At 42.8% G+C, this 23,665-nt stretch overlaps 3 protein-coding genes across 3 annotated transcripts in view; 2 read left to right on the forward strand and 1 right to left on the reverse strand. All coding sequences in view use genetic code 11, as the record gives it.

The window, feature by feature from the left end:
- Positions 1-2,892: 2,892 nt before the first annotated feature.
- Positions 2,893-3,208, forward strand: EGR_05877 (hypothetical protein; the record flags this gene model as incomplete). Its single annotated transcript, XM_024495126.1, has 2 exons — positions 2,893-3,003; positions 3,089-3,208. 2 exons carry the CDS (start codon positions 2,893-2,895, stop codon positions 3,206-3,208), a joined length of 231 nt encoding a protein of 76 aa, XP_024350472.1.
- A 5,857-nt stretch (positions 3,209-9,065) lies between these two features.
- Positions 9,066-15,545, reverse strand: EGR_05878 (hypothetical protein; the record flags this gene model as incomplete). Its single annotated transcript, XM_024495127.1, has 5 exons — positions 9,066-9,232; positions 10,369-10,432; positions 13,272-13,347; positions 13,997-14,041; positions 15,376-15,545. The coding sequence occupies 5 exons, from the start codon at positions 15,543-15,545 to the stop codon at positions 9,066-9,068; spliced, it is 522 nt and encodes a 173-aa protein (XP_024350473.1).
- A 5,434-nt stretch (positions 15,546-20,979) lies between these two features.
- EGR_05879 (asparagine-rich protein) overlaps positions 20,980-23,665 on the forward strand; it is a gene marked incomplete at both ends in the record, with an annotated part of 6,233 nt that continues 3,547 nt past the window's right edge. The window contains one exon of the mRNA XM_024495128.1: positions 20,980-21,454. Coding sequence (XP_024350474.1) covers positions 20,980-21,454 — 475 coding nt within the window. The remainder of the gene's footprint in view (positions 21,455-23,665) is intronic.

A 23,665-nucleotide genomic window follows, 5' to 3' on the forward strand; every position in this document is an offset into this window, starting at 1 on the left:
AAGCGAAAAAGAAGACAAGACTGCCTTATTATTTGACATTAAAGTTACTTTTGAAGGCTTTGTGAGAAAAATTGGTCCAGTATTGTTTCTATTGTAGATAAAAGTAGCAAAGGCGGTCCGTTTCATTAACCTCTTGCGGAAGAGCTCGATATTTCCAGGTGAGGTGGATGCAATGGATTTCTTGAAATTGATAGGAGCCTGTGAAAACCATGAATGATTTATTTGCTTGTCTTATAAAACCTGATCATTTGGCTCAGCACTCTCTATCCATTGTGATCTCTACCAATCTCCTCTCATGCCGAAAGCTCTCTGATTTTATCAAATAGCGGTAGAACTAACCGGTTAATTTGAACCCACATTGTCTGAATTAAGACTTGATTTTATCTCAATTTTAAAGTAGAAGCAAAATCTAGCTTCTCGTACAACCCGTTGTCTGGCGTCTGGAGGAGGCAATGGAGTATGTGGCGGCAGGACGTACCACTCACAAGTGGTTGCGCCATCTGGTTTTAGTTTGGTAGTAAATCACCTGAAATTGCTAATGCATTGGATTCAGGATCTTTCTTTCTTCTTAAGGACTAATTAGTTTGTGCCAATAAGAGGCTAAAGAGCTGGGAGACTTAGGTATTAAATGTCGTAAAACATAAAGTCTTGAGTGGTAGAACAGCTCATCCACACTGCCATCACCTCAGAAGGCATGAGGCACGTGATAACAGATGGCAAAAAACTTCAACAGACTATTAATTTGTTGCTATTCACTTCTGCCTTATTTTCGACCAATGTTTCATGTGCTTTAAATTGTTTTTAAACTGACTTTTGATGAAAGAGGTCTTCTGCCTTCTAACAACCGTCTAGCACTTGTCATTTCCCAACGATTCACTCACTACTTACGTTTCCAAACTACAAGGGTACGTATCACATCAAGTCTGAACGACTACGTAACCTCTGTGCGTAGAGCATTCGAGAGGCATTTGTCTACTTGCCGTGGGCCAAGAAACAGCTAAGAATAAAATCCTCCGCAAACCTTGACCACGAGATTTGCAACTCAGGAGAAGGAAGATGGAGAGGGTGTTCCGAACTCACACTCCTCCTTCACATTCTCCTTATAATTTCCTATTAGTTGTCGCCTTTCATTGGCGTTTGACAAGAGGACGCTAAATCAAGCGGAAATTTGAGAAACACAAATAGGCAGGAAACGAAGGCACCTGCGGCTCGGTGGAATTAGCAAGCCTTGGTTCAGTTCAGGAAGAAGTAAATATGTACTAAAAAGGAACCCATAACTGCCATCACCTTCCAGTCATAAGCTGTCTACATATACTCTGCCGCTTGAAAATCACCCAATCTACTTGCAACACGATTTAATGCAACTAATTACCTCTCATAATCTGAAAAATATCTCACGTCACATATTTGTGACACTAATGCCGGGAGTGTTAATAATTAAATTTTTATGGAAAAAATATTGACTGCCTTGACATTTATGTTTTTTGGACACATTCTTGCTGTTGAAAGCAGTTAACTGCGTCAAATAGTCGCCATGCCGACGTTCAAGAGGGATGGGGGCTGGAGGAGTCCAGAGGTACCTTACAAGGGTAACGCACCATTGCACGCGACTTCCGGTGAGTGGACGGAGATTTACACCCTTGAAAAAAGCTCATTCTCTATTGTTTACACTTTTTAAGTCTCTTCTCTGTATTCGTCTTGTGTAAACACTCGTGGGTTACCGGGTACCGCACGGCGGCCAAAGTGCGCTGCTACTGGAACCACGACCGGGCGGGTAGATGTTTACCTTTTTTAAAGGTGGAGGGAGAAGAAGGAGAATCGCTTGCGGCCAAAAATCATGGCAACAGATCTTTCTCTCTGTAGTTTTTGGTGTTGTGATTGGGTAACTTATGGCTGTGACAAGACGCATTTCAATGAAAAGGAGGAACCGGCCCTACTGTAACCATTTTCCTCTGGTGGATACACGATAACGTTTTATTTTCCACACAAGATCTGCCGCGTATTCTGGATATATTTTGCGAGTAAATTGAAGGTCTCTAACCTTTTTGTAACCAAATGTCAACATCTCAAGCAGACTGATAAGTGGCATTAGCAGTATTACAAATTAGTTTGAATTACTCCAGGATTACATATCCTCAAAAACTCTTAAGTAGCTCAAATAAAATTTACACTTAGTCTTGTCCTCTTCACAATCTGAAGGATTTGAAAAGTGTCAGTGTGATTGTAGATCCCTATGCATCTGCACACAGTGAAACCTTAGTTACCTCTGTCGCATTACCAGTTGACACACCCCATGACTACGGAAGATTTAGCATAGATTACCACCAATTTTGAAGTGTAACTAACCCGACTATTCGATACCAACGAGTTCTACTACCACCTCGATGACAACACCTCTCAGTTCTTCTGATTGGCATTCAAAAACCCCTTCTCCTGTATTATTTGTGCCTCAGAAATGACTTACGCTATCAATGGTAGGCAGAGCTTGACACCTCCGATTCATTATCCACTGCGAATTCATTGTGTTGTTCTTGAGCCTGCTTCTCTGTTAGGGCAATTAACCAAAAGCCTTATCACTAAAAAAAGGTTAACAACGGATAGCGCCATAAAAGACACTCAGAAGGAGAAGGAGCTATGCAGTGAGGTAATATTTGCTTCCTTGCATACCCAATTAAACAGACTATTCAGTGTCTGTGTTTTGCCCTTTCGCTTGACAGGATGGGCCTCCGGCCATGCCTGTAACCCTTTAGCCATTCTTCCCTTCCTTTAAAGTGAACCCTTCAATACGCTTCAATCTGCAATGGAAGGAATGAATTCTTTTACTTAAGCAGCATACCCTGTTAAAGTCATTTAAATGAAAATGTATTTTCCCTAGCCGTAATCGGAGCTAGTATGTCCACATCCCCCATCCCTAAGGGCACCCACTTGGCTGATTGCGAGCTGAAAGAAGAAACCTTGCCTCCTCAGGTCATCTCTGTGTGTCATCAAATGGCGCCCCAAGTCGTAAATCGGCCAGGGTGGTCCTTTCCCTATTTCACCCGCCACCAAACAGAGTTCTGTGGAATAAACCCATTCCGTTTTATAACAGCCCGGGCAAGGGTCAGACCACACAGACTCGGGTAGTGGAGGCAGGGCATCCCCAATCGCCAGTCATCCCTCTTTTCCTGGGCTGCTAAGAAATATCTACTGTCTTTACAAGAATCGATAAATCCTCGTTTCATGAAGAAATAAAATATTGTATGGTGTAGAATTTTTTTGTACAGAAAAGCTGGCGAGCTGTTAAGGGAAAAGGTATGACAACAAGGTGAAGAAAAAAGTATGAAAACTAAGGAAGGTAAATAGATACCACGTACACTGCACTGATGGGTCTTAGAAAAGAACGACTATCACAGCCAAGACTTTTATTGTCCTCACCTAACACCGATTATTATTAATTTTAAACAATTCACTTATTGCAGGGTCTTCTCAGATTGAAAGCATCTTACATATACTGTACTGTACTTAATATAGACTGCGAAAGATGTCAATGGATGACGTTTGATCCATCCCCAGAGACCACTCCATGTGTTTTGAGACTTAAGGTGAAGTTCAAACCATGAAAGCACACCTTTAGGAATGGAACTTACACATTACCAGACCTTATTCCCTTACCTGGTGGGAAACGCGGAACGCTTCCATAACACGTTGACTTCCAGAGACTCTGACAAAGGTCGACGACTACAGCTTAGACTCTTTTATTGTTCTCATGTGAATTCGTTTCCTATACCAATTCCTTTTGGTTTAACTTCATCGCCACAGAGGTGTGACTAGTGGACTCGAGTAAGAATGTGACTGCCTTTCGTATAACTGACGGGTTGAGAAGGGTGAGAACTTTGAGCTATGGCTTCACCGTCTACCGCCATTTCGATAGTTGGTACCAAGTGATCCAATAATCTGAATCATTAAGTAGAACCACTTGTATCGGGTGGTTATACGCTTTTCCGTTCATGTGTGAATAAATTTTGTGTGAGATGAAACCACGAAAGACACAAACAGTATTGAGACTCTTGAATATGCGGATGAGTGGATTCTATGAGGGGGCTCCTGTGAAAATCATTCAACTAATTTCTCTCTGATCTCATAACACCGTTCTCATGAACAAGCCGAGAAGTACCTTTTTTTCATCTATGACGTGAATTTAAGACTATAAGTTCAGGCCCTGCTTACCACAGGATTAACACACAGAGACAGCAGCTATTAAATGGTACTTTTTTTCGTCTTCTGTTGAAGGCTGCCACGATAGTCACACTCAAATCAAATCAAGTGAATTCCCTTTCCTCCAAAGTTTGTACAAATAATGACCCAAGTGCTGATTTTCATTTAGTTAACAATTAAATCCTTTTTATTTATTGACGACATTCTTCCACCTCCGGATCCACAGATGCTAGCATTTTGACGCGAGTGCCCAAGACTGCAAGTAACAGGCCGTCGGTGATGGTGTATGTAGCACTCACCCTGCGTTTTGACCAAAATCACGCAGAGAGCAGTGTGTAGGGTTTAACCGACTACCTCTTTGGTGGTGACCTGGTTTTCATCTCATCCTGCTCTCATGAGGTCGCCGCACCTTTCACCACTTGCACCGCAACAACAACCACCACCACCGTCATGTAACCATGTTATGTATTTGCTCAGGGGTTAGTACGGCGACATACTGGTGCCAGCAGTATGCTCGCGCTGCTCAATGAGTAGGTTAGGATGTGAAAAAAAGTAAAATGAGTTGCTTCTCTGAGAAGAAGCGAAGGTGATACTCACCACCTCCAATGACTAACGAATCGTACTTGTAATTCGTCTTTAATCGAGACTTCTTCTCCGAGTGGCCTTCTATTCTGTCTGCCAATGCGGCGCGGAAAATTTGTGGTGAATCATTCCTCCATAATTACAAACCCTAATTCCTGAATTTTTTAAGAACACTTCTGGTGAGAACGCATTTACCAGAAAATAAACGCGCCCATTTAGTAGGAAATAAATTGTTGTTTCTACTGCTGATATGTTGACGTTGCTAGTGTTAATGTGATGTCACGCCACGTTGACAAAACACTGATGGTTGTAGTGATTAGCTCCTTTCACCTTGTCAAGTAGAGGCTGATGATTTCTCAATAACAGGATCATTTCTGTATGTCACTCTTCTCCACGAACTTAATATCTAACTTGACAGATGAGGTGGTATTTCACTAGAGTTTCGTTTGTAGCCCTGGGAATTTCCTTTTAAAAATTAACAATATTAGGTTTCTCCGACTGTGTGAACCATCCTGCGTGGGGTTTTAAAGTCTTGTAAAAACATTTACCAACACAGCTCCTTATTGACTGATGGACTGTTTTGAAATTTTATTTGATATTTTGATATTTTATCTTCCGAATGGTATTGTAATACCTTGATCGTGTGTGTAACTCCTTCGTTTGGTTACGTGGACAATTAAGAGCATGGCCATTATAGTTTCAGCTAGCGTAATGATCTCTAGACAATTTTGGTAACCCCTCAGCCCTTCTCTACCTCAATAGCACATATTCTTCCTTTAGAAATATGCTCCTTTTTGGCTTCAGGGAAACCTCGAGTGCTACATTAATGGCAACGGTAAGCAAACTTGAGCATAAAGGACAACTACCCAGGTTACTATTGCTGAATAGTAAACCTTAACGTGATGGGAGGAAGGCATTAGCTGCGGATGAGAAAATCTTGGAGAACTCCTAACAGAAGGGTTGAAACGGCGTCTTCCTTCGGCAGTTACCACAGTCCCGTATTCTGCAGAACTGCTGTTAACAACTGAGGGGAGCAATACTAGCCGTGACCGTGAACCAGTTGGAAACAATTGTTACAGAGCTGTTTACAATAATCTTATGAGAATACCAATTAAGTGAAAACAAGACATTACCTCCATTCCAACTAACTAGACCGAATTCAGGTAAATGGCCAGATTTGGATGGACAGAACTGAAGTGCTAACTATGTGGGAAGGAGGAACAGACGCAAAACCTCCTCTCCACGAAACTATTTTAGATGTTGTCCATTATTAAATGACTTTACTCTTGGGGAGGCATTCTTAGGACTAGCGATGGACTTACGTGTTGGCTCGTACAACACGGTTCCAAATGGGACAAAAGTACAGATCAAGTGACGCTACAGTTAGATAGTATCTCCTCATTTGCATGGATCTTCAATGACTAGCGCATTTTGTTTGTAGGCGTTTTGTTAATAAAGCACCGATTACATCGCGTTGGCCGACGAGGGATGTTGACTAAGTGGAGCGCCGGAGACGGCGCTCAAGAGGGTAGGGAACTATGTACTACTTCAATTGTTTGTTTAATCTTCATTTTAGTTTCGTGGGCACTCAAAGCTCAGCTGTTTCGTTTTCGCTGTGCAGCATGGCCTCAGAACCATGCCAGTAACCCCTTACACCCAGCCCTTCTGTATGTCAGCAGTACATATTCTTCCCAAGCATTATATCTTCTTTTGTCTTCAAAGTAGGCTCGGAGTGCTACAGTGTCACCCTGTATGCATAAAAATTTTTAATCACCCTTTATCACTTTATTGTTGCTAAAATTCTAGATAGACAGTTAAACCTGTAGGATCAGCTACTGATATCTTAATATTTCACCACACATAAATGAAGGCCAAATGTTCCGACGGTTTTCCCATACTAAGAATAAAGCAATGGTAGAATGCTTCTTTAGGTATCCACTTTATTCAGCATTTGACGATCAACTCCTTTCCCAACTCGACATTGTGAGTTTGCGTATTCTACCTTCACTCAACCTTTTGGCTCCAGACACTAAGAAAAGTTTACTTGTTGATACCCCCATTTCTACCATACCTGTATTCGAACTATCTCCTTTGGTGGATGAGGCAGTCTCTCTCCCATCCCATTTCATTGCTCCCTCTTCTATGGCTAGGTTTTGCGGCAGAGTTGTTGTGTGATCTTCAGGAAGCAACCAAATCTGCAAAGTATCAGGCCTGAAACAGGGAAACAGTCTTCTAGGATAGAATTAGTCCATAGCCTGGAAGGGAGGGGTTAATCTCAGACTGATCGTTTGGGCATAAACATCACTATGTCCCTTAGCTTAATGGATGCTAAGGCAGAAAAAATACTTTGCGTTACATGGTTGTCAGCTCTCGAATAATCCGGAAACGGTGAGATATTTGCAGCATTTATGTAAAAAGTGAAGAACAACAAATTGCCAGTCTTTGATGCTTACTTTCTCTCACCTATTTGTCTATGGCGTGCTGGTGGGACCCATTACTTTCCACCGTCCTCCTCACCCAGTTAATGGCGTGCTTTACTGAAATCCACGTGGTCCATTTCTAGTCTACCGAAACGATGGTAACAGTGGGAAGGTCCTCTGCTCATTTCATAGGCGATGCCCCCTACCATCGTACCTCACTCATGATTTATGGAAGAAAAATTATCCTTTCTAAAAGGAAAAGTATACCTTATTAATTTACGCCTTATCTCAAGAACTGGGAATATGGCATTTGCTGTTGCAAATGGTGTGGAAGAATGCAAGAGAATTTGCAAATATTTCGGCGGAAAATCAAAGCTACCTTAGAGACCAAGCACGGAATTCCTATGACTAATTTTTTGCGGAATGAGATACCTTTCCTTTTTATTTTAACTAGTTGCTAAGGTTTGGTAACTAAAGTATTTGGTTAAGTGAATTATAGGTGATGGCAATTTTTCGCTCCACTAAATAACATTTTTAGGGAGAAAAATGGGACTGATATTTTGCTCCTTTTATTTGTGTGTACCATTTACGGTGTTAAAGTCATTGTGATCTCAGAGCACTCACAACCGGCGTTAGCCTATTATCTACTCGGGTCTTTTGTGCCAAGCGGTTTTAACTTATAACTTATCGAAGTAATGAGGTCCTTTTTGAGACATTTCATTTAGGAAAAGTTGTTATAACCAGATGTGGCAACTCTAATCCACTCTTGGAAGAAAAATATTAGATAAATTTTAGCTAATAAGCGTGTGATACTTAACTCTAATTAAAATGCCCATAATTTGAGCTCGTCCTGCCAACACATTTGCTGCTAGGGGCAGCTAGGGAGACAAACAACCTCTACAATCTAGACTTTTATTGTCCTGTCCTTAAGTTTTGATCAATTCACTTGTGCATCAACAACGAAATATTGCTGGCCTTCTTCGACTGACAGCATCCTGCATTCACTCTACTTTCTCGAAATCAAGATATTTGTGTACGACATGATTTGGTTTGGTGAAAGCATTTGCCGTGACTTGAAGAAGATAACAAAAGATGACATGTGCTCTACTCATTGAGCTGCCGACATGCTTAAAGATCATTTCATGTGTTTTTGAGAAATGGTGTAAATTTCAGACTATGAAGTCACACTCTTAAGAATAGAGCTTGCATATTGCCAGGCCTGATTCTCTAAGGTGGTGGAAATTGGAAAACGTTTCCAAAACACGCTGACTACCAGAGACTCAGAGGAGGGTTGATTATCACATTGCAAATGTTTAAATTGTACTAAAACGGCCCCAACTGTTTCCATTTGGTTTGGTATCCCAAGCTAGACCCTTTGTAACCAAATGCGTCACATATGTGTGACGTCCGATGTTAAATGAAATGGAATTTTCACACGAATGCTGCGTTAGCTGAAAAGGTATTTATAAATGATCGCAAGTTATACGATTTCCTGGCATAAAATCTTCCAATTCCATTTACTTTATGATTAGTACCACAGTTGTAGCGCAACTCTTCGCGACTTTCACTCATGTAAACTTCCGAATCTGCCTTGAAGTGCATTTTGATTAACCACTACCAACAAGTTGTTACACGCTTGAGTGAATTTTCTACCTTGCCGCCAACAAATGCACAGTATTCATAAAACTTCTGGCGCTTTTCTAACACAGGAAATTGAGAAGATTCGCTCTCTCTCTTCGTTTACCACGCTTGAGTGGTACGCGCATAATCCTTCCACTTTTCATCCATAAAAACTACATCGAAATTAACTACAATTCTCTCTTTGTCCACATACAAGTGGGTTTCATGCATTCCATTGAGAGCTATGCCTTATTGATCTCCAGCGGAAGCAACACTAAAAAAAAAAGGTTTTATTTTCCACATTAGTTTAGTAATTGGAATTAAACTGGAGTTTTGAGCACTGTCGGTTGCAGTGGTGAGAAAGTCCACCAACGCACACAATAATAGAAGTGGCGAAGTTAATTTACTACTACCTGCTAGAAATAAAAAGGGGAGGGACAGGCAGGAGAATGAAATTGGGGATACTACCGTGAGAAGAGGTCTGCTGATACGGAAGAAAACCACAAATTCACTACTAGCTTGAGGCGTGTGACCGTGGTTGGCGCACCTGAATGCGGTTTATATGCATGGGTGTGTGTGAAGTAGGGAGGGGCTAAAACGGTCCTAATGCCCCCTTCCCCTTTCTACACATCATTTCCTCCCCACCCCCTCCCACCTCGTGTCACACCTTGACGGGTGTGGGAGTAGAAACTCCTTTCTAGAGGCAATGGAATTGGCCAAACGCGCTCCTCATGCAATGGGTGGATTTGAATGGTGTGTGTGTGTGTTAGCTTTCACACATAAATTGCTGCTTGCAAGGGGATACGATGGTAATGTGGAATTACTCCTGATGCAAATGCACCAAATGTTCATTCTGCAAGGCGGATACACCATTACCGTTGAAATGGTAATATATAACTGACCATTCAGAAAACACTGCTAAATTTGCCCACGGGGCGATAAAACCTCTAGCATTAAATGTTACAGTGCGTGACGAATGTTACGTTTGTATTCTTTTTCCACCTATCTGATAAGCGTGTGCTGCTAAAGAAGGCAATATTTATCTTAATTTTTCCCATATAATTTCAAAATTTTGTTCATTTCTTATATGATGTATGTAAATAGATAAATTTACTAATTATTTTGTCTTTATGTTAACTCAATCGATTTACGATTTACGTTGTCACTTCGTTGATGACTGGTACGACCATTCCGTTCCCTCGATTCGAATGGCGTCATAAATGATAGATAAGCTTGATCCCCTTATGTACTCTAGAAAACATGTGAAAAATTTTTCAGTGTGTACGTATTGGGATGTGAAGGAAAAAAAGTTCTAAAGTCAACTCGATTGCTAAAGTTAACGTATTTCAGGCATTTCTGCTACTTTAGATTATGGTTCTGATGTCAAGTCCTACAATGGTATCTTTATTGAAAATAAAATTTAGAATATTAGACTTAAAACCATTATATCTTTAGGTGAAAGTATTTGTATTACAGTTTAGGTGATGGCTAGAAGGTAATTGAGTTGCTGTGGCGAGAAGCGGAGGAAAGTAGACCCTCTATTCTACCTCACTTTGGAGACTGTTCACCCATTTAAGCAAGCTAATAAAAATTGTGCTATTTGTATTTTTATTCAGCTGAAAACAGTAAATGTGAATTTTGCCTAAATTTGTCTGTTTGATTGGTGTTCAACTTTCCAACTAGGCCTGTAAATACCGACCCGATGCATGCACAGACATCTATTATCATTTGACATGGGAAAGGATTGATACCTCTAATTGTTTGCCCCTAGTGACAGATTTTATAGTGGATAAAGCTGGAAACAGCCTATGATCTAGTTATAACAGTTGCTCGTTGTTACTGGATGAGAAAGAATGGGCCTTCCTTTCTGCCACTCTGACAGCACAGCTGTTAAGAGACCTCGAATACTCCGATTGACAGGCACAGTGTTTGTCTCTGATGGCATCTCGGCCGAATTTCATCTCGGCCTCGATGTTCTCCCATCATTCAAACAACTCGTCATTTTTGCCGACACAAACGGGCTTTTAGTCAAAAATGACTGATTGGAATGCCCCCATTGGCCGTCTTTTCAGTCTCACTACTTCCTATTCTTAGCCCCCGAGAAAGGGGTAGTACCTTTATTTCGTAGATTATTGAGCTTAGATGAGTGTTTTTCCACCTTACACTATTTCTGACATTTCTAGGCGCTCAATTCCTCCTTACACACGTAATAAGCTATATCAAGTTGAAGGAAGTTTTTATTTGGTGACTCGAGGCATAAGCAAAATGCCTCTACACGAAGAAGGAAATGAATCGTCTAAGACGGAGGCGCTAACAGTTCTATTGCAGTTCAATGCTTGGAAGAAGTAAAATGTTAGCACAGCATTCAGTGAAGATGACTAGCTTAGTTCGGGTGATCGCACTCTTCCTTTGCTCCAGGTGTTGGTATCAACACTCTATCGACAGGGACTTGTGGACAAGATGCAGTTTAAAGGAGGAAAAAACCACATCATTTTATTTCCTATTGATATTCAACTGCAGGCTTTATTTTAGAAGTATATTTACAATTCTCTGCAGGTCCAGAAGCAATGATTAGAAGCTAACGGAGTTGGCTGTGAGGGGCTTAAGTCCTAGCCGCAAACAGGAATGTTCTCTTGGCTTTTTCCTGTACGATGGAACTATGGAACACATGCCAAAACCGAATTTATTAAATCCTTGATCAGTCTCACACTTGTTTAATGATAATTCGTCTCTATATACTAGTTTTGATAAGACTTCAAGGTATGTGATTAAAAAGTGGCAACTATTAAGAACTAATTGTAAGAATATGTGTTCAAGCTGAACGGAGACTTTGGATCATAAAACCATTTAAAAATTATTAAGGAGTGGAAACCGCAGCTATTTATACTCATAAAGAACCTCGCCAATAGCGCCTATTTAGCCTCTCCTTCCGTGCTGGTTCAGGGCTATAAAGTGTCTTGGTACCCAGCATAGGATAACTTCTTGAATTAGCGAACACAGCGTTCGTTATAGTTAATGTTCCCATAGAGAGATATTTTTTGTGCACCATCCTTCCACAAGAGAAATTGCATCCACTGAACATTTATCTAAGCTAGGATAAGGCGTTCCGCCAGTTGGTTTTATTGCCTTAGAACGGACTGATGTGTTGTGTGCTACAGGCTGACTGCTGACTGGGAAAGGAGTGACCTTGGTAGAAATCCCCACTGCCAGAAACACAGACATATATGAGACCGCCTTTCATTCATTTACTTTCAGACCATTAAACTGTGCAATTGTGGTCCAGGGTCCCCGTGTCTGGGAGTTCACTCTCCCTATCCTATTTATTTGTGCTATACTCTGTGGTACTATTCCATACTATGCTCTGCAGTGCTGTGCTTTAAGTTTTCTGTAAATATGAGCAGATAATGCCCACTGTTTCGTCGTTGACGCTATTGTTCACCTAAAAGGTGGTTTAACAGCCCTCATCAGACATTGCATCCGCACACTCATGTTCGCTGTTGTCTGCCATTTGGATGAGCGGTTCGTGGAGCGGAGTGCCCCACAATACGTCGTCCGTGCAGAACTAAACATCTCGATTTAACTTAAGTGTCATTTTTATAATTCTCTACCATTCGATCATAAGCGATGCCTTTGCTGATAGAACGAGTATTAAACTCACAATTTTTAAATCATGCGGCGCCTTATTTGGCATACATTTGTTGGCGCTATAAAACTGAAGTAGTTGGTTTCAAAAGACTCTCCTGGGATATTTCAGTTGTACTTACTGATCCTTCCAGTGCGAATACTTTTAGGGTAATGGTTAAATCGCGTTGCGGTCAAGACAGGAAAAGGGGCACAAAATCTGCAGAGCAAATGCAAATACTTCTGTCACAGTCTACTCGCAATTTAATTGCTAGCCGCTTAATGCCGCCGCAAAAAACCCCACCTATCCTCCTAACTATAAATTGGGCGCTGCTACTGCTGCTCGATGGGACAGGACAAGTTTAATTAGACCACACCTGGGGATATGAATTATTGTACCTCTTTGAGCACGGTTACTATGGTGATGTCCATCCGGCTTGTCCCAACGTCAACTCAACCACCTCCCTCTCCTCCCCTCTCCATGCATTTCTCTCGGCTTCTAAAAGGTGTTGTCACCTCTGATTAGTCTTCATGCGGAGATCTCCACCTCTCCTTCCCTCGTGCCTGAGGGGAAGGAATAAAATTTGGATGGCCGTCAAACACCACCACTGCTGTATCCTTTGCGCTGAATGCGACTGTTCCAATTACCCGGCTGGAGGGCGTTACCTCAGTTGTCGTCGCCTTTCCACCAACATAATGCTCGTATCCTGTGTTATAGGCTACATAGAGACACACGTGAAATGTACGTGTAAGAGAGCCATACCGACAGGCGGAAAAGTACACAGCAAAGATTAGGGAGCTGGATAACTATATACACACTATAGTGGATAATACCTGTAGGGCGATTGAGTTATTGTTACGCAACCCTAATTGTAGCATGAAGATTGCATCTTCCTTTAATGGCAAGAAACTACTTTCATAAATTGTTCAAGGGAGCTTGAAGACGGCCGAATCGCGAATACGCTGAAAAAAACGAGTTTTCCGATTCTAAAGTTATTCCATGCAAGGTGAGAAGTTTGGGCCCTAAATGCATTCACGAGGCACTTGACCTATAGCCAGCACAAGACAGACGTTTACACCAACGACGTTAATACACCCGAGGCGTCTCAACTAGCATGTAGAGGCCCGTCCATCACAACCTTATTAAGTATTAGGGGGATACAAAGTTGTCTTGAACGGGATGGAGGACCCTAACTAGGAAGTGCTAAGGCGGTTACACAGTTCAAGTCAATTTTTAGGTAATAAGACTACTCGCCTCTCTCCTTCCATTTATCCACATTCGAACACGTGGCGTTCAATAAGGAATCAAACCCCTAAAGATTCCCAAATTTTGGATAAGGCATGTCTATGTCTTGGACTTCTCAATACCCCTCTTCCCCCTTCCTTTCTTTTTCCCCTCCCTGCACCATTTCGCCTGAAAAAAAGCAGTCTCCTTCAATTATGTCTATGTATCTATCTAAGGTTCCCGAAGCCACCAGTTTCGGTACTTAGAGTGCAATTAAGGAAAAAAAGTTGTTGATTCCTTCAATTTTGTAATAAAATGTCATTGTCAATATCACTCAATAGAATAACTTGGTTGTAGTAGTTGAACTTCTTCGGTGACCCTGTGAGGAATGAAGTAAAGAAATTGACCAAGGCATTCATCATAATTAACGTAAACGATAGACTTGACACTAATTTAGCGGCGGCAATAATATCACCTCATAAATAAACTAAAAATGGATAAAATCAACTTAAGACTATGTGATAGGGGAAACCGTTAATGTGACCTCAGATTATTAAAGTTGATCCCCATCAGAGCAGCCAATAAGATGATAGGAAGTGAATTCGAAGAAGCACAACTTTTTCTCACCCAGATTTGCAAATTCGACTAGAAATGGAAGATATTAAACATCCGGATTTAGGGCGCATATCTCTCCACATACAAACACACATTTAATTAACGCTTCTTAGGCGTAGCCCAGAAGCTGCAATATCAAAATTGCCCTCTAATTTGCGAATGTGTGCATAGTGCAAAACTACAAAGGCCCACCACCTGGGAGAGCAGCCTACCAGCCAGCCCCTTCAGCCAGACAGACGGGCAATCGCTCTTTCTCTTGTCCACAAATCTCTACCCATGGCAAAGCGGACCCGACCAAATCAAAGCTCCTTGCATAAAAACCACCATGAGACACCTAAAATTAATAGGTTTATAGCATCTTCACCACCACCATTACCATTGTGTCCCTGAATGAATACCAGGCTTCCAGGTGGAAATGTGAGAGGAAATATTTATATTATCCTAACTCATTTCAAGGTATGTGTGGACCAAACGACAGATCAAAAGGCCACCCGAGTGTCTTCATATACCCCGTGCCTCGAGGAGGGAACAAAATCCACATCATTTGTGTTGAAAGCCCATATGCATTGTACGCATCCACATGTGTGCGCCTATGTTTGCATAGCCATAAGAGATTGACACTCCCCACCCCCTCTAGGCATTGCCCCATGTAAACTGCGTTGGTGGTCGAGGATCTCTTCTGTGTTTGTGTGTAGATGTGTGGGGGGCTGATGAGCAAACAACGCAGTACCTTTCTGCGCACAAGCTCTCGCCTGCGCTCGATCTGCAAAATGGGCTAGGTTAAAAAGTGATCCAAGCATCTAAACTAGAAGTGCAGCCAGTGCACGATTCTCACCATCCCTTGGAAGCACAGCTGTTCAAGCCTGCATTGCTATCACCGAGAGAGAAGGATTTCACAAACCACTGTAGCGTTTGTCTCGCTACTGTCCTCCTAACCGATATTGTCCCATCTCGGTCATTTGCAACTTTCCTCTACCTCTGTGTGTGTGGGTTGGTGGGTGAGTGTGTGCCCGAGACCCATGATGTACCCATGCGAGATAAGGCGGCAGCAGAGGAGAAAGGAGAAATATCGCCATTTCAGAGTGTGGGTAAATTTACATGGCTTTCCACATGTGTTTGCCACATGGTCGAGGCTTTTGGGTGGTCTTTGTAGCCCGGGCAACTGTCTCCATCTTCTGTTTTGTGTTATCAGAAGAAGACAAATGTAAAGGGTAGGGTAATCCATCTGATATGTCCTGAGCTACACCAAACCACACAGAGGAACACATGAGAGGTTGAAGTTTCTTCCATAGAACCACCGTGGCTGAAGCCCACCCACAACTAGTGATAGGGAGATCCACTTCATAGCCCCAAATTTCCATGACCTTATGTCCTGCCCAAAGGAATAATCCATTCGGGAAAAAAAGAGTTAAGGTGTCGCAAAACGCACTTAAACTGACCGCATTAATGATAAGTGACCCTTGATGGGTGGCCAAATGTCCTTTCTGGTAAAGCTGTGGAAATTATGGGGAATTTTGTAATACCGTTTTAGGGGTCGCTATTAATTTTCACTCTATAATTCAACTTAGGATCGCGAATAATACCACCTCCTTTATAAGCCGAAGTAAAAAATGAAGAATTTTTAGTGTACGGCGGATTTCTAGTCATCAGGAGCTCAAAATGCTTTCTGCATAAAATGGTCGTCAATTGACAATTGCTTAAAGATTTTAAACTGGCCATATGGGTCACTCAAGCACAGAAAAGTGAGGACGCTCGAAAAGCCTCCTAAATTCGTCTAACACTCTCGACAATTCTTAATTCAATAGTCCTTCTGACAATCTGAGCGTCGTTTTGCTGGCTCAACAAGATCTTGTGGTATTGAGTCTTCATGGCACTGAAGGCCAGCTGACAGCTGCAACTGGCAATTGCGAAGCTCTCTTCCAACAGGCCTCGCGCTTGGCACAAACTACCACCACTTTGGTGGAAGGACTTCTAAGTGCACACGGCATCCTCATGCAAATCTGTGACGTCAGGTTATCACTGACCTCCGTGATTCACTGAGTGCAACGCCCAGACTACATGCTATTTGTATGCATTTTCCGTTCACATTCTGAATGCAGACCCTTAAAGAAGAAAAAATGGGGGGAAATGCTGTAGCGCAAGTACGAAAATTTCTTTGACAATGCCAAACTGTCATAAAAACTAGTCCTCAGTCGAACTGGAGTTAGAGGCACCTTTTGATTGTACTCCAGAGAAAAAAAATAATGTTACAATTTGCAGCACTTTATTTGCAAACCGACAGATTCACTAGGGAACAGAGAATGTAGGTTCAAATCTCTTCTTTTGACCGTCCGAAGCAATTAGGGAGGAAAAGAAGAGAAACACATCCACATAAATGACCCATAAGACTGCCAGCCTATGTGAAAGGTGACAAGATTAGGAGAGGAAAGCAAAGGACTCATCCTGCGTTGTCAGAGCGTCAATCATCCCTCGGAGAACAGTTGTTGCCATGACGATGTCCCAGCAATTTGTTTTGTGATCACCAATACTAACATCAGCAGTATCAATGGTGTGACATGATTCGATGTTCATGTGATGGCTGGTGACAGCTGCTGATTTTCCAGTGCCTCTTTGTGCATTGACAGCATGACTACGGGTATAAATTATTCCACTTTCCCACAGATTTAGCCGATTTCCATGACTAGAATTGTGGAAACCAAGCTATTCTTGTCCAAGCATGAAACTACGCAGAATTAGTCCCTAAATATTCATGTCAAAAATACCGAATCTATGCGAAATGACTTCACTACTTGACACCTAAGCTATGATGAGATGTTCCACTAGTTGGCTGCATGTCCGCAGAATTGACTGGTGTGCTGTGTGCTGCAGGCTGAAGCCTGCAGACCGTGGCTTGTAGATGGTGGACTGTAGACGACGGACTGCGGAATGCGAATTGTGGACTGGAAACAGAACAACCTCGGCAGCAATCTTCACTGACAGGCATTTACTTTTAAGCCATTCAAAAGTCTCAATGTGGTCCAGTGTCCCCTTGTCTGGGAGTCAATCACCCTATCCCATTTTATCCTATCGCCTCGTATCGTACTATACTATACAACACTATACCATACTGCATTGTAGTGCTGTGCTTAACTGTGCTGGGAGTCTTCTGTGGTAATGAGTAAATGATATCCACGGGTTTGTCGTTGACGTCACTGTTCACATGAAAGGTGGTACATCACCTCTTACTGGATGTTGCATCTACAATCTCACGATGTGTGGAGCGGTTAGACCCACAGTGATATACATGTCGACAGTTAGTGGTAGTGGAGACGGACTTGCCATTAAGCACTGCGAAGAGCACTACCACGTTAGCCTGGCTTTCAAAATTTCAATGGCTATTGTAGCTACGGACTTAGCGGCTTGAGCATTTCTGTTCTAACTCTTTGGTTTTTGGACTTCTGAATATAATGAAGTTGTGATAACTCGTCTCTTTGCGTATGTGCGTGGAATCCGATTACCAGATGGTGAGAGGGACCCACTGGGATGTGGTATGTGAAGTAGGAGCATATGTCAAAGTTCTGACTTTTGACGATGTTCACTAACCCAGTTGAAAAACACCTGCTATCGTACTATCCCTAACATCTTGGGCGGAAACCAGGCAAAGAAGAGGGTTTTCATTACTTTCAAACGCTTGTTCGCCACTTGCCAGATAGAGTAAAGCCCAACAAGGTATCGATGCTAGAGGTACCTATGACAATGAATAGGAGATTGGAACTCATGGGTTACTCCGTGATCCACTGAGCTAGTTTCTGTTTTAATTCATGTAAAGATTGCATAATCAGACTCGATGGAGTGGTAAGTCGAAAAGCATTAGTGACATAGTGCCTTGATTGAATACGGTGCGGTCTTTGTAGACCTGCTTCGCAATTTACTTGACCATTCGCCTCTTTGGGGGTCGTTTTGAAAATACATCATCCAAACTCATATGGCCCACACTGGGAGGTGCACTTGTGTGAGCTTCGAGCCTTACGAATGACGGGTGATAAACGTTTTATCCCCCACTAACACGCGCACCACAAAGCAAACAGAATCCAACACTTTGCCACCGCTTCCTCATCCCTCCCATTGTTCCCCTCTCCCCTCCTCTTTAGACGAATTCTAGTCGGATAGCACACCACCTGCCACATACACACAGGCGACACAAGGGTCCAAAGGGCTTTGCCCTGTGTGTGTGCGTGTGTGTGAATGGATCAAGCCATATGTCCCCGTATTTTGTGGTTTTGTGGGTGTGTGTGTGATATTATTAGCATTACCGACCAGCTGAGACTATTTGTTAGATCTTATTGGTCTACCAGAGTTCATGAATGCAAGCATGCCTACATTTCTAGCAGGTAGAGCTCTTTGGAAAGTTGGAAGGGGGTATGTAGTAAAAGGACCTGGCTATCGCCACATGGTGAGCGAATGGAAAACAAAGGATGGCTATCGTACAGTTATACTCCATCGTCAAGCTTCTTTGGACCAGCTTCTTCACCGAAAAAGTTACAGTTGATGGGTGACAATTACAATTGTGTAATTTTTAGCTTTTTTGAACGAAGAATTTCCAATTAAAATAGGTAATGGCATTTAAAAAATGGTCGACATTAGAAGTCTACTTAGACTAGGCATAAGGCGAATTGAATTAGTGACCCTCCTCACAGAAAACCTACAAAAATCTAGTTCTGTCATTACCACCAAAGCAATTAAACAACTGTAGGGGAAGCAATGCTCCCCACCTATTTACTGAGTAGCAGCAGGTACTATCTCAAAAAGGATCGCAGGCATTTCTGGGCGACATAAAAGTCTCCTCACACCTTTTTGCGACAACGTACATCCTATCGCCTGGTGTAATCTCGCCTCGGTACCTACTGACCAACTGGAGGTTGGGCGTGGACCAGCGAACGAGAGCGTAAGTTAGCTCCCAAGAGTGAATGAATGATAACATCAGTGCGTGAACTACCCACTTCTCCAAGTGAGGTGAGAAGCGGTCATTAGGGAAGGAAGCGGAGACGAAAGAAGGGGAGTTGCGGTGCTGCCTCGTCCATACACTATATCCCCACCCCATTACTGTAAGTGATGTCTCCTGTAAGGCGATTATCATAACCTCCGTCTTAATTGCATCTAGCGTACAACCCGAGGAAGTAGGAAGAGAAGTGGTGAAAAGGGGGCATCTCTGCTCACGCTCGGTCACCTTGTCGTTACATGCGTCGAAGTGACAAATAAATTGACTTTAAACTATTCTGTCGCTAGGATTAAAAGTTTCCGAAATCGGTTCACCAAGCCTAGGTAGTGATCCTGGGTACCGATACTTTCTTATCAAACCACCAGTTTTTAGGTGGCATTGAAAAATGCTCATTGCGATTAAAAAGGCTCGTTCTCGTCTTCTCCTTCCACAAATGAATGAAAAATGTCCAGTTTACTCATAGAGGTAGTCCCATAAACTTAGTTAATTATCTAGACAAAACGCAGGCTTAGGCGGTTAAAAGTGTGGGACGCCCACCTCGACGTGTATCGCTCCCCATTCACATCAAAGAAACTGGCTCTGGAGGCACTAAAAAGGCAGGTGGTGAGAAAGTAGAGATGGCAGTTGGAAAATAAGCCAGTGATAGGATGCGTTCCTCATCTCCTAGTCCAGGTGTGGAACAGTCTAGTTGGTAGACGGATTAGGCTAGACGGTGATAGTTGCTTGACAAACAGAGGTAGCACGGATACATCCATAATCGGTATCAGAATGACCAGCGGTGAAATGCGTGAGAAGAAGCAAAGAAACCGAGGCGGTGACAATGTCAAAAAGTGACCGCAAAACTGGAGACATGTCACGTCATCGGCGTGGTGCAACGGGCCACCACCACCTTAGGGCATCATTACCGCCTCCATGCCGGACATAAAAATCAAAATTCCGCTTGATCTCTCTCCATTTTCTCTTTCTTTTAAAAATTCTGTTCTCACGTGTCGGAACCAAAATTTACTTGTGAATTTTAAATGCTGATTAGAAGCTCAAGATTTGGCTCCATCGATAGATGCACACTTAGGTGACGAATGTGCTTATGCACTTTGGGGATACCTTCGAATTTGCTCTGTGCAGACTGCTTAGGGTACCACTTTGATCTGTCAATTTTTAATCAAGCAAAAAATTCACGACCACTTTAAAGCACGGATTCCTTGCAGTCACCATGATAGCTCTAGGCGTCCATTCGTGACCATAAGGGGATGGCTTCGACCCCACCATCACCTGTTAGTGAACCCGCCAAGGTGACAACTGATGATGATAAATGGAACTGCTAGTAAGATAATTTTTAATTACTTCTACTTTAGTTGCATCTATAATATATTTTTCCCTTTCAAAACAGCAAATTCAAGCCAAGTCAGACTTAGTGAGCCATAGAACAAGATTAGAAGGCCCTGGATGCCAGCCAACAATGATGCGGTGTGATTTGACGGTTATCTTCTGGCCCATCAACGGCGCCGGTTCGTCTGCCCTAGTAGTCCTGTCTGTTCCTACTTCGTGTCACTAACGCATGGTGCAGAGAGAGGAGCGCAAATTTTCTCGCTTCACGCGCGACGCAGTGGGACTGACACACGTACACATACACACACACACTAAAACAGAGACGCGCGTATCTCACATGCCTGTTCGTCTCTCGCCCAAGAGAACACATATACTTGTGTGCGTATGTGTGGACGTGAATGGCCCTCCACCGCCGCCTCCACCCTCAACCACAGCCCCCCATGCGTTCACCACCCTTTCGGCCTAGCCGCCTCCCCCCCTCCACCTTCCCCTCCGCCCTCGACCTCACTCTCAGCTTGGCGCTACACACGTGCACGCATGCAGGCAGGCGTGCGCGCTCACGCAGCCACAATACACCGAGGCTCGCGCCTTTCAGCCAGCACGTTCTCTTATTGGCGTCAAGATCGCTGAGTTGCGCCTACTGCCAGCAGGCAGTGGCTACCAGTAGCCAATGGCTGAGCGCCCGCGTATCAGCCGTGCGGTCGTGTGCCCTCGGGAGGTTGAAATACCTTGTGCCTGGCTGTGCTGCCGCTAGTTTACCTCTGTTAACACCGTTTGTGTTGCCACTACTTCTGCTGCCGCTGTTGCTGGTGTCGCAGACAATACACCTCTCCTCCGCACAACTTCTAGTGGAACTCCCATTCCCCAGTCCTGGTAAGTCATTCTTGTGTTTTGATAGGCTCCCACCGAGATTCCATTTATAGCTAATTATTGAGATCAGATTGGTGACTTGCATATTACCTATTGACCAATGTAAAGAAAGATGACCTACCCTCTTTGGCATTTAAAGACACGTAGTAATTACGAAATCATCATAATGAATTAAAGTACTGCTCTATGGTGAATGACAGTAAACATCATTTCTAAAGCATTTATGCCCCTTGGTCCCACTGCATATTTATTCTCTAAAGAATCAAAGCAAATTTGTTCATATCATTTCTAAATCAGCAGATATCATGTGTTTTAATGACATGCACGCACATCTCGGGAGTTTTTCTTTTGAGGTAATTCCGCGGCGTCCACTTTTATTTCTGCTTTAAAGTCTGGATACAATTACTGGTATAAAGTTTTACCTTCGGTAAAGGCTGCTCGTAAGGAAAGGGTTTTGTCTTGACAATGGGATATCTAAAATGTGCCTTTGGAACAGCAGCTTGGAATTTTGCCTATTTCTCTACAAGGGAATTGCTTACTCTTCCCATACTATAATTTTGTTGTTCGTCTTTTTGCAATTCAAGCCCCTAAGTAATATAAGACTTAGTAATTGATATAATTCTCTAAATAAGCGATTGTGTTCAAAAATCATTTTTATTTTTTCACACGGTCCCAGGGAATTAAGTCAGTAAAAAAATTCTAAGCCTAGTATGCTCAGAAATTACGTCGTCAGAATTATTTCTAACTCTTTCAGGGGTCGTTTTAATGAAGCCCATAAATGCTATCGAAAATGGCTGGAAAGACCACCCCCATTTTTGTTCCGCACTAGGATTACTTTCATCCTCTGTTACCTTTCTGTGCTATTAACCGAAGAGTAAGGAGGAGGGAGGAGCTGGGCGGAAGGACAGGAGGCAATAAGGCGAGGAAACGTAAATCACACCGATGCAAAAGGTGTCTCACTAACTAGAGAGGCTCCACAAAGCCAACAAGCAAGTGGGACACCAATTCCATGACACTTTTGTCTCACTTTAAGCGCTAATTACTCCTGCCCTTTCTCAAACTAGGCGACAACAATTTTTTAGCCTTACTTCACCTCACCGCCTCCACTTAGCCATGCGTGACCCCTTCTCTCACCCCTCTGGTCACATGCCCTTTGGGAGGAGAGTTAGGGTGTGGGGAGGAGGAGGAGATTGGATAATTACAGGAGAAGTCTGCTTTTTAGTACCTTTCTCACCAAAAATGGTTACTTGTTTGCCCACTTCTGCTCACAAAGCTACTCGAGGGCAGTTTTAGCGCCCATTTGCAATTTTTTCCACAATCACAGATTTCCTCGTAGCGGAAATCAATTAGAAAGGCAGACTCCAAAAGGTCCCTTTGATAGCAATGCTGCTATTCCTGAGGACATACATTTGTTGCTACTATTTCAAGGCCAGGAGGAAAATTCTCAAATGTTCTGATAAACTCAGATTTGCTAAAACGTGATCCAAAATGTTTCCCATCCCCTCCAGGAGGCACTAGGATCACGAACTAATCATTTTGAGGGCCAGTAGGAGCATCGAAAATCCTACAAGTTCTATTCTGTGCACGTTTTGAGCCTGTGGATTCTTTCTTACCGCAACGGATTCATTATTGAATTTTTAAAAGATAGTGGGGTGGTACGTTTTAGTCTCTAAGTTCAGATAACAGCACTAAAAATCGTATTTACTGCTTTTCAAAGAATTGTTATTAATTTTACACATTGTTCTCACGTTATCTTATTTCGAACGGGGTCCCCAATTAGAGCCTATCAAAATTTTAGAGAGATGTGGTAACGATAAGGAATGTTAATTTCCCTTATGACAGTGGACGGAAATCTGCACTTGGATTAGTGGAAATGGCTGTGTCGGTGCAATATCAAAGATACAAGGCGAACTGTCTATTTATCACTGGTTTGTCTACCGCAGTTCAAGTGCCCCTGGTCCGGAGATTGAACCAAGCTAAAGGCTCATACATCCATCACATGTGCAAATCTGCAAGCGTGTGGGAGGGCAGGCAGGCACAAAATCGCCTTAGTAAACAAAGTGGCCACAAATCGTTTAGTCGGCGCGTACTACCGGTGGTGTGGCGGTGCATCGGGCCCCTGTCAGCGCCATCAGCACGTCTCAACATATGAGGCGTTAGCGGCGTGTACTGCCTCTGATGTACAAAATCACGCACCTGCGCATCTGTCGCCAA

The sequence above is a fragment of the Echinococcus granulosus genome, assembly GCF_000524195.1.
Source record: "Echinococcus granulosus chromosome Unknown EG_S00047, whole genome shotgun sequence".
In the NCBI taxonomy this organism is placed as follows: Eukaryota; Metazoa; Platyhelminthes; class Cestoda; order Cyclophyllidea; family Taeniidae; genus Echinococcus; species Echinococcus granulosus.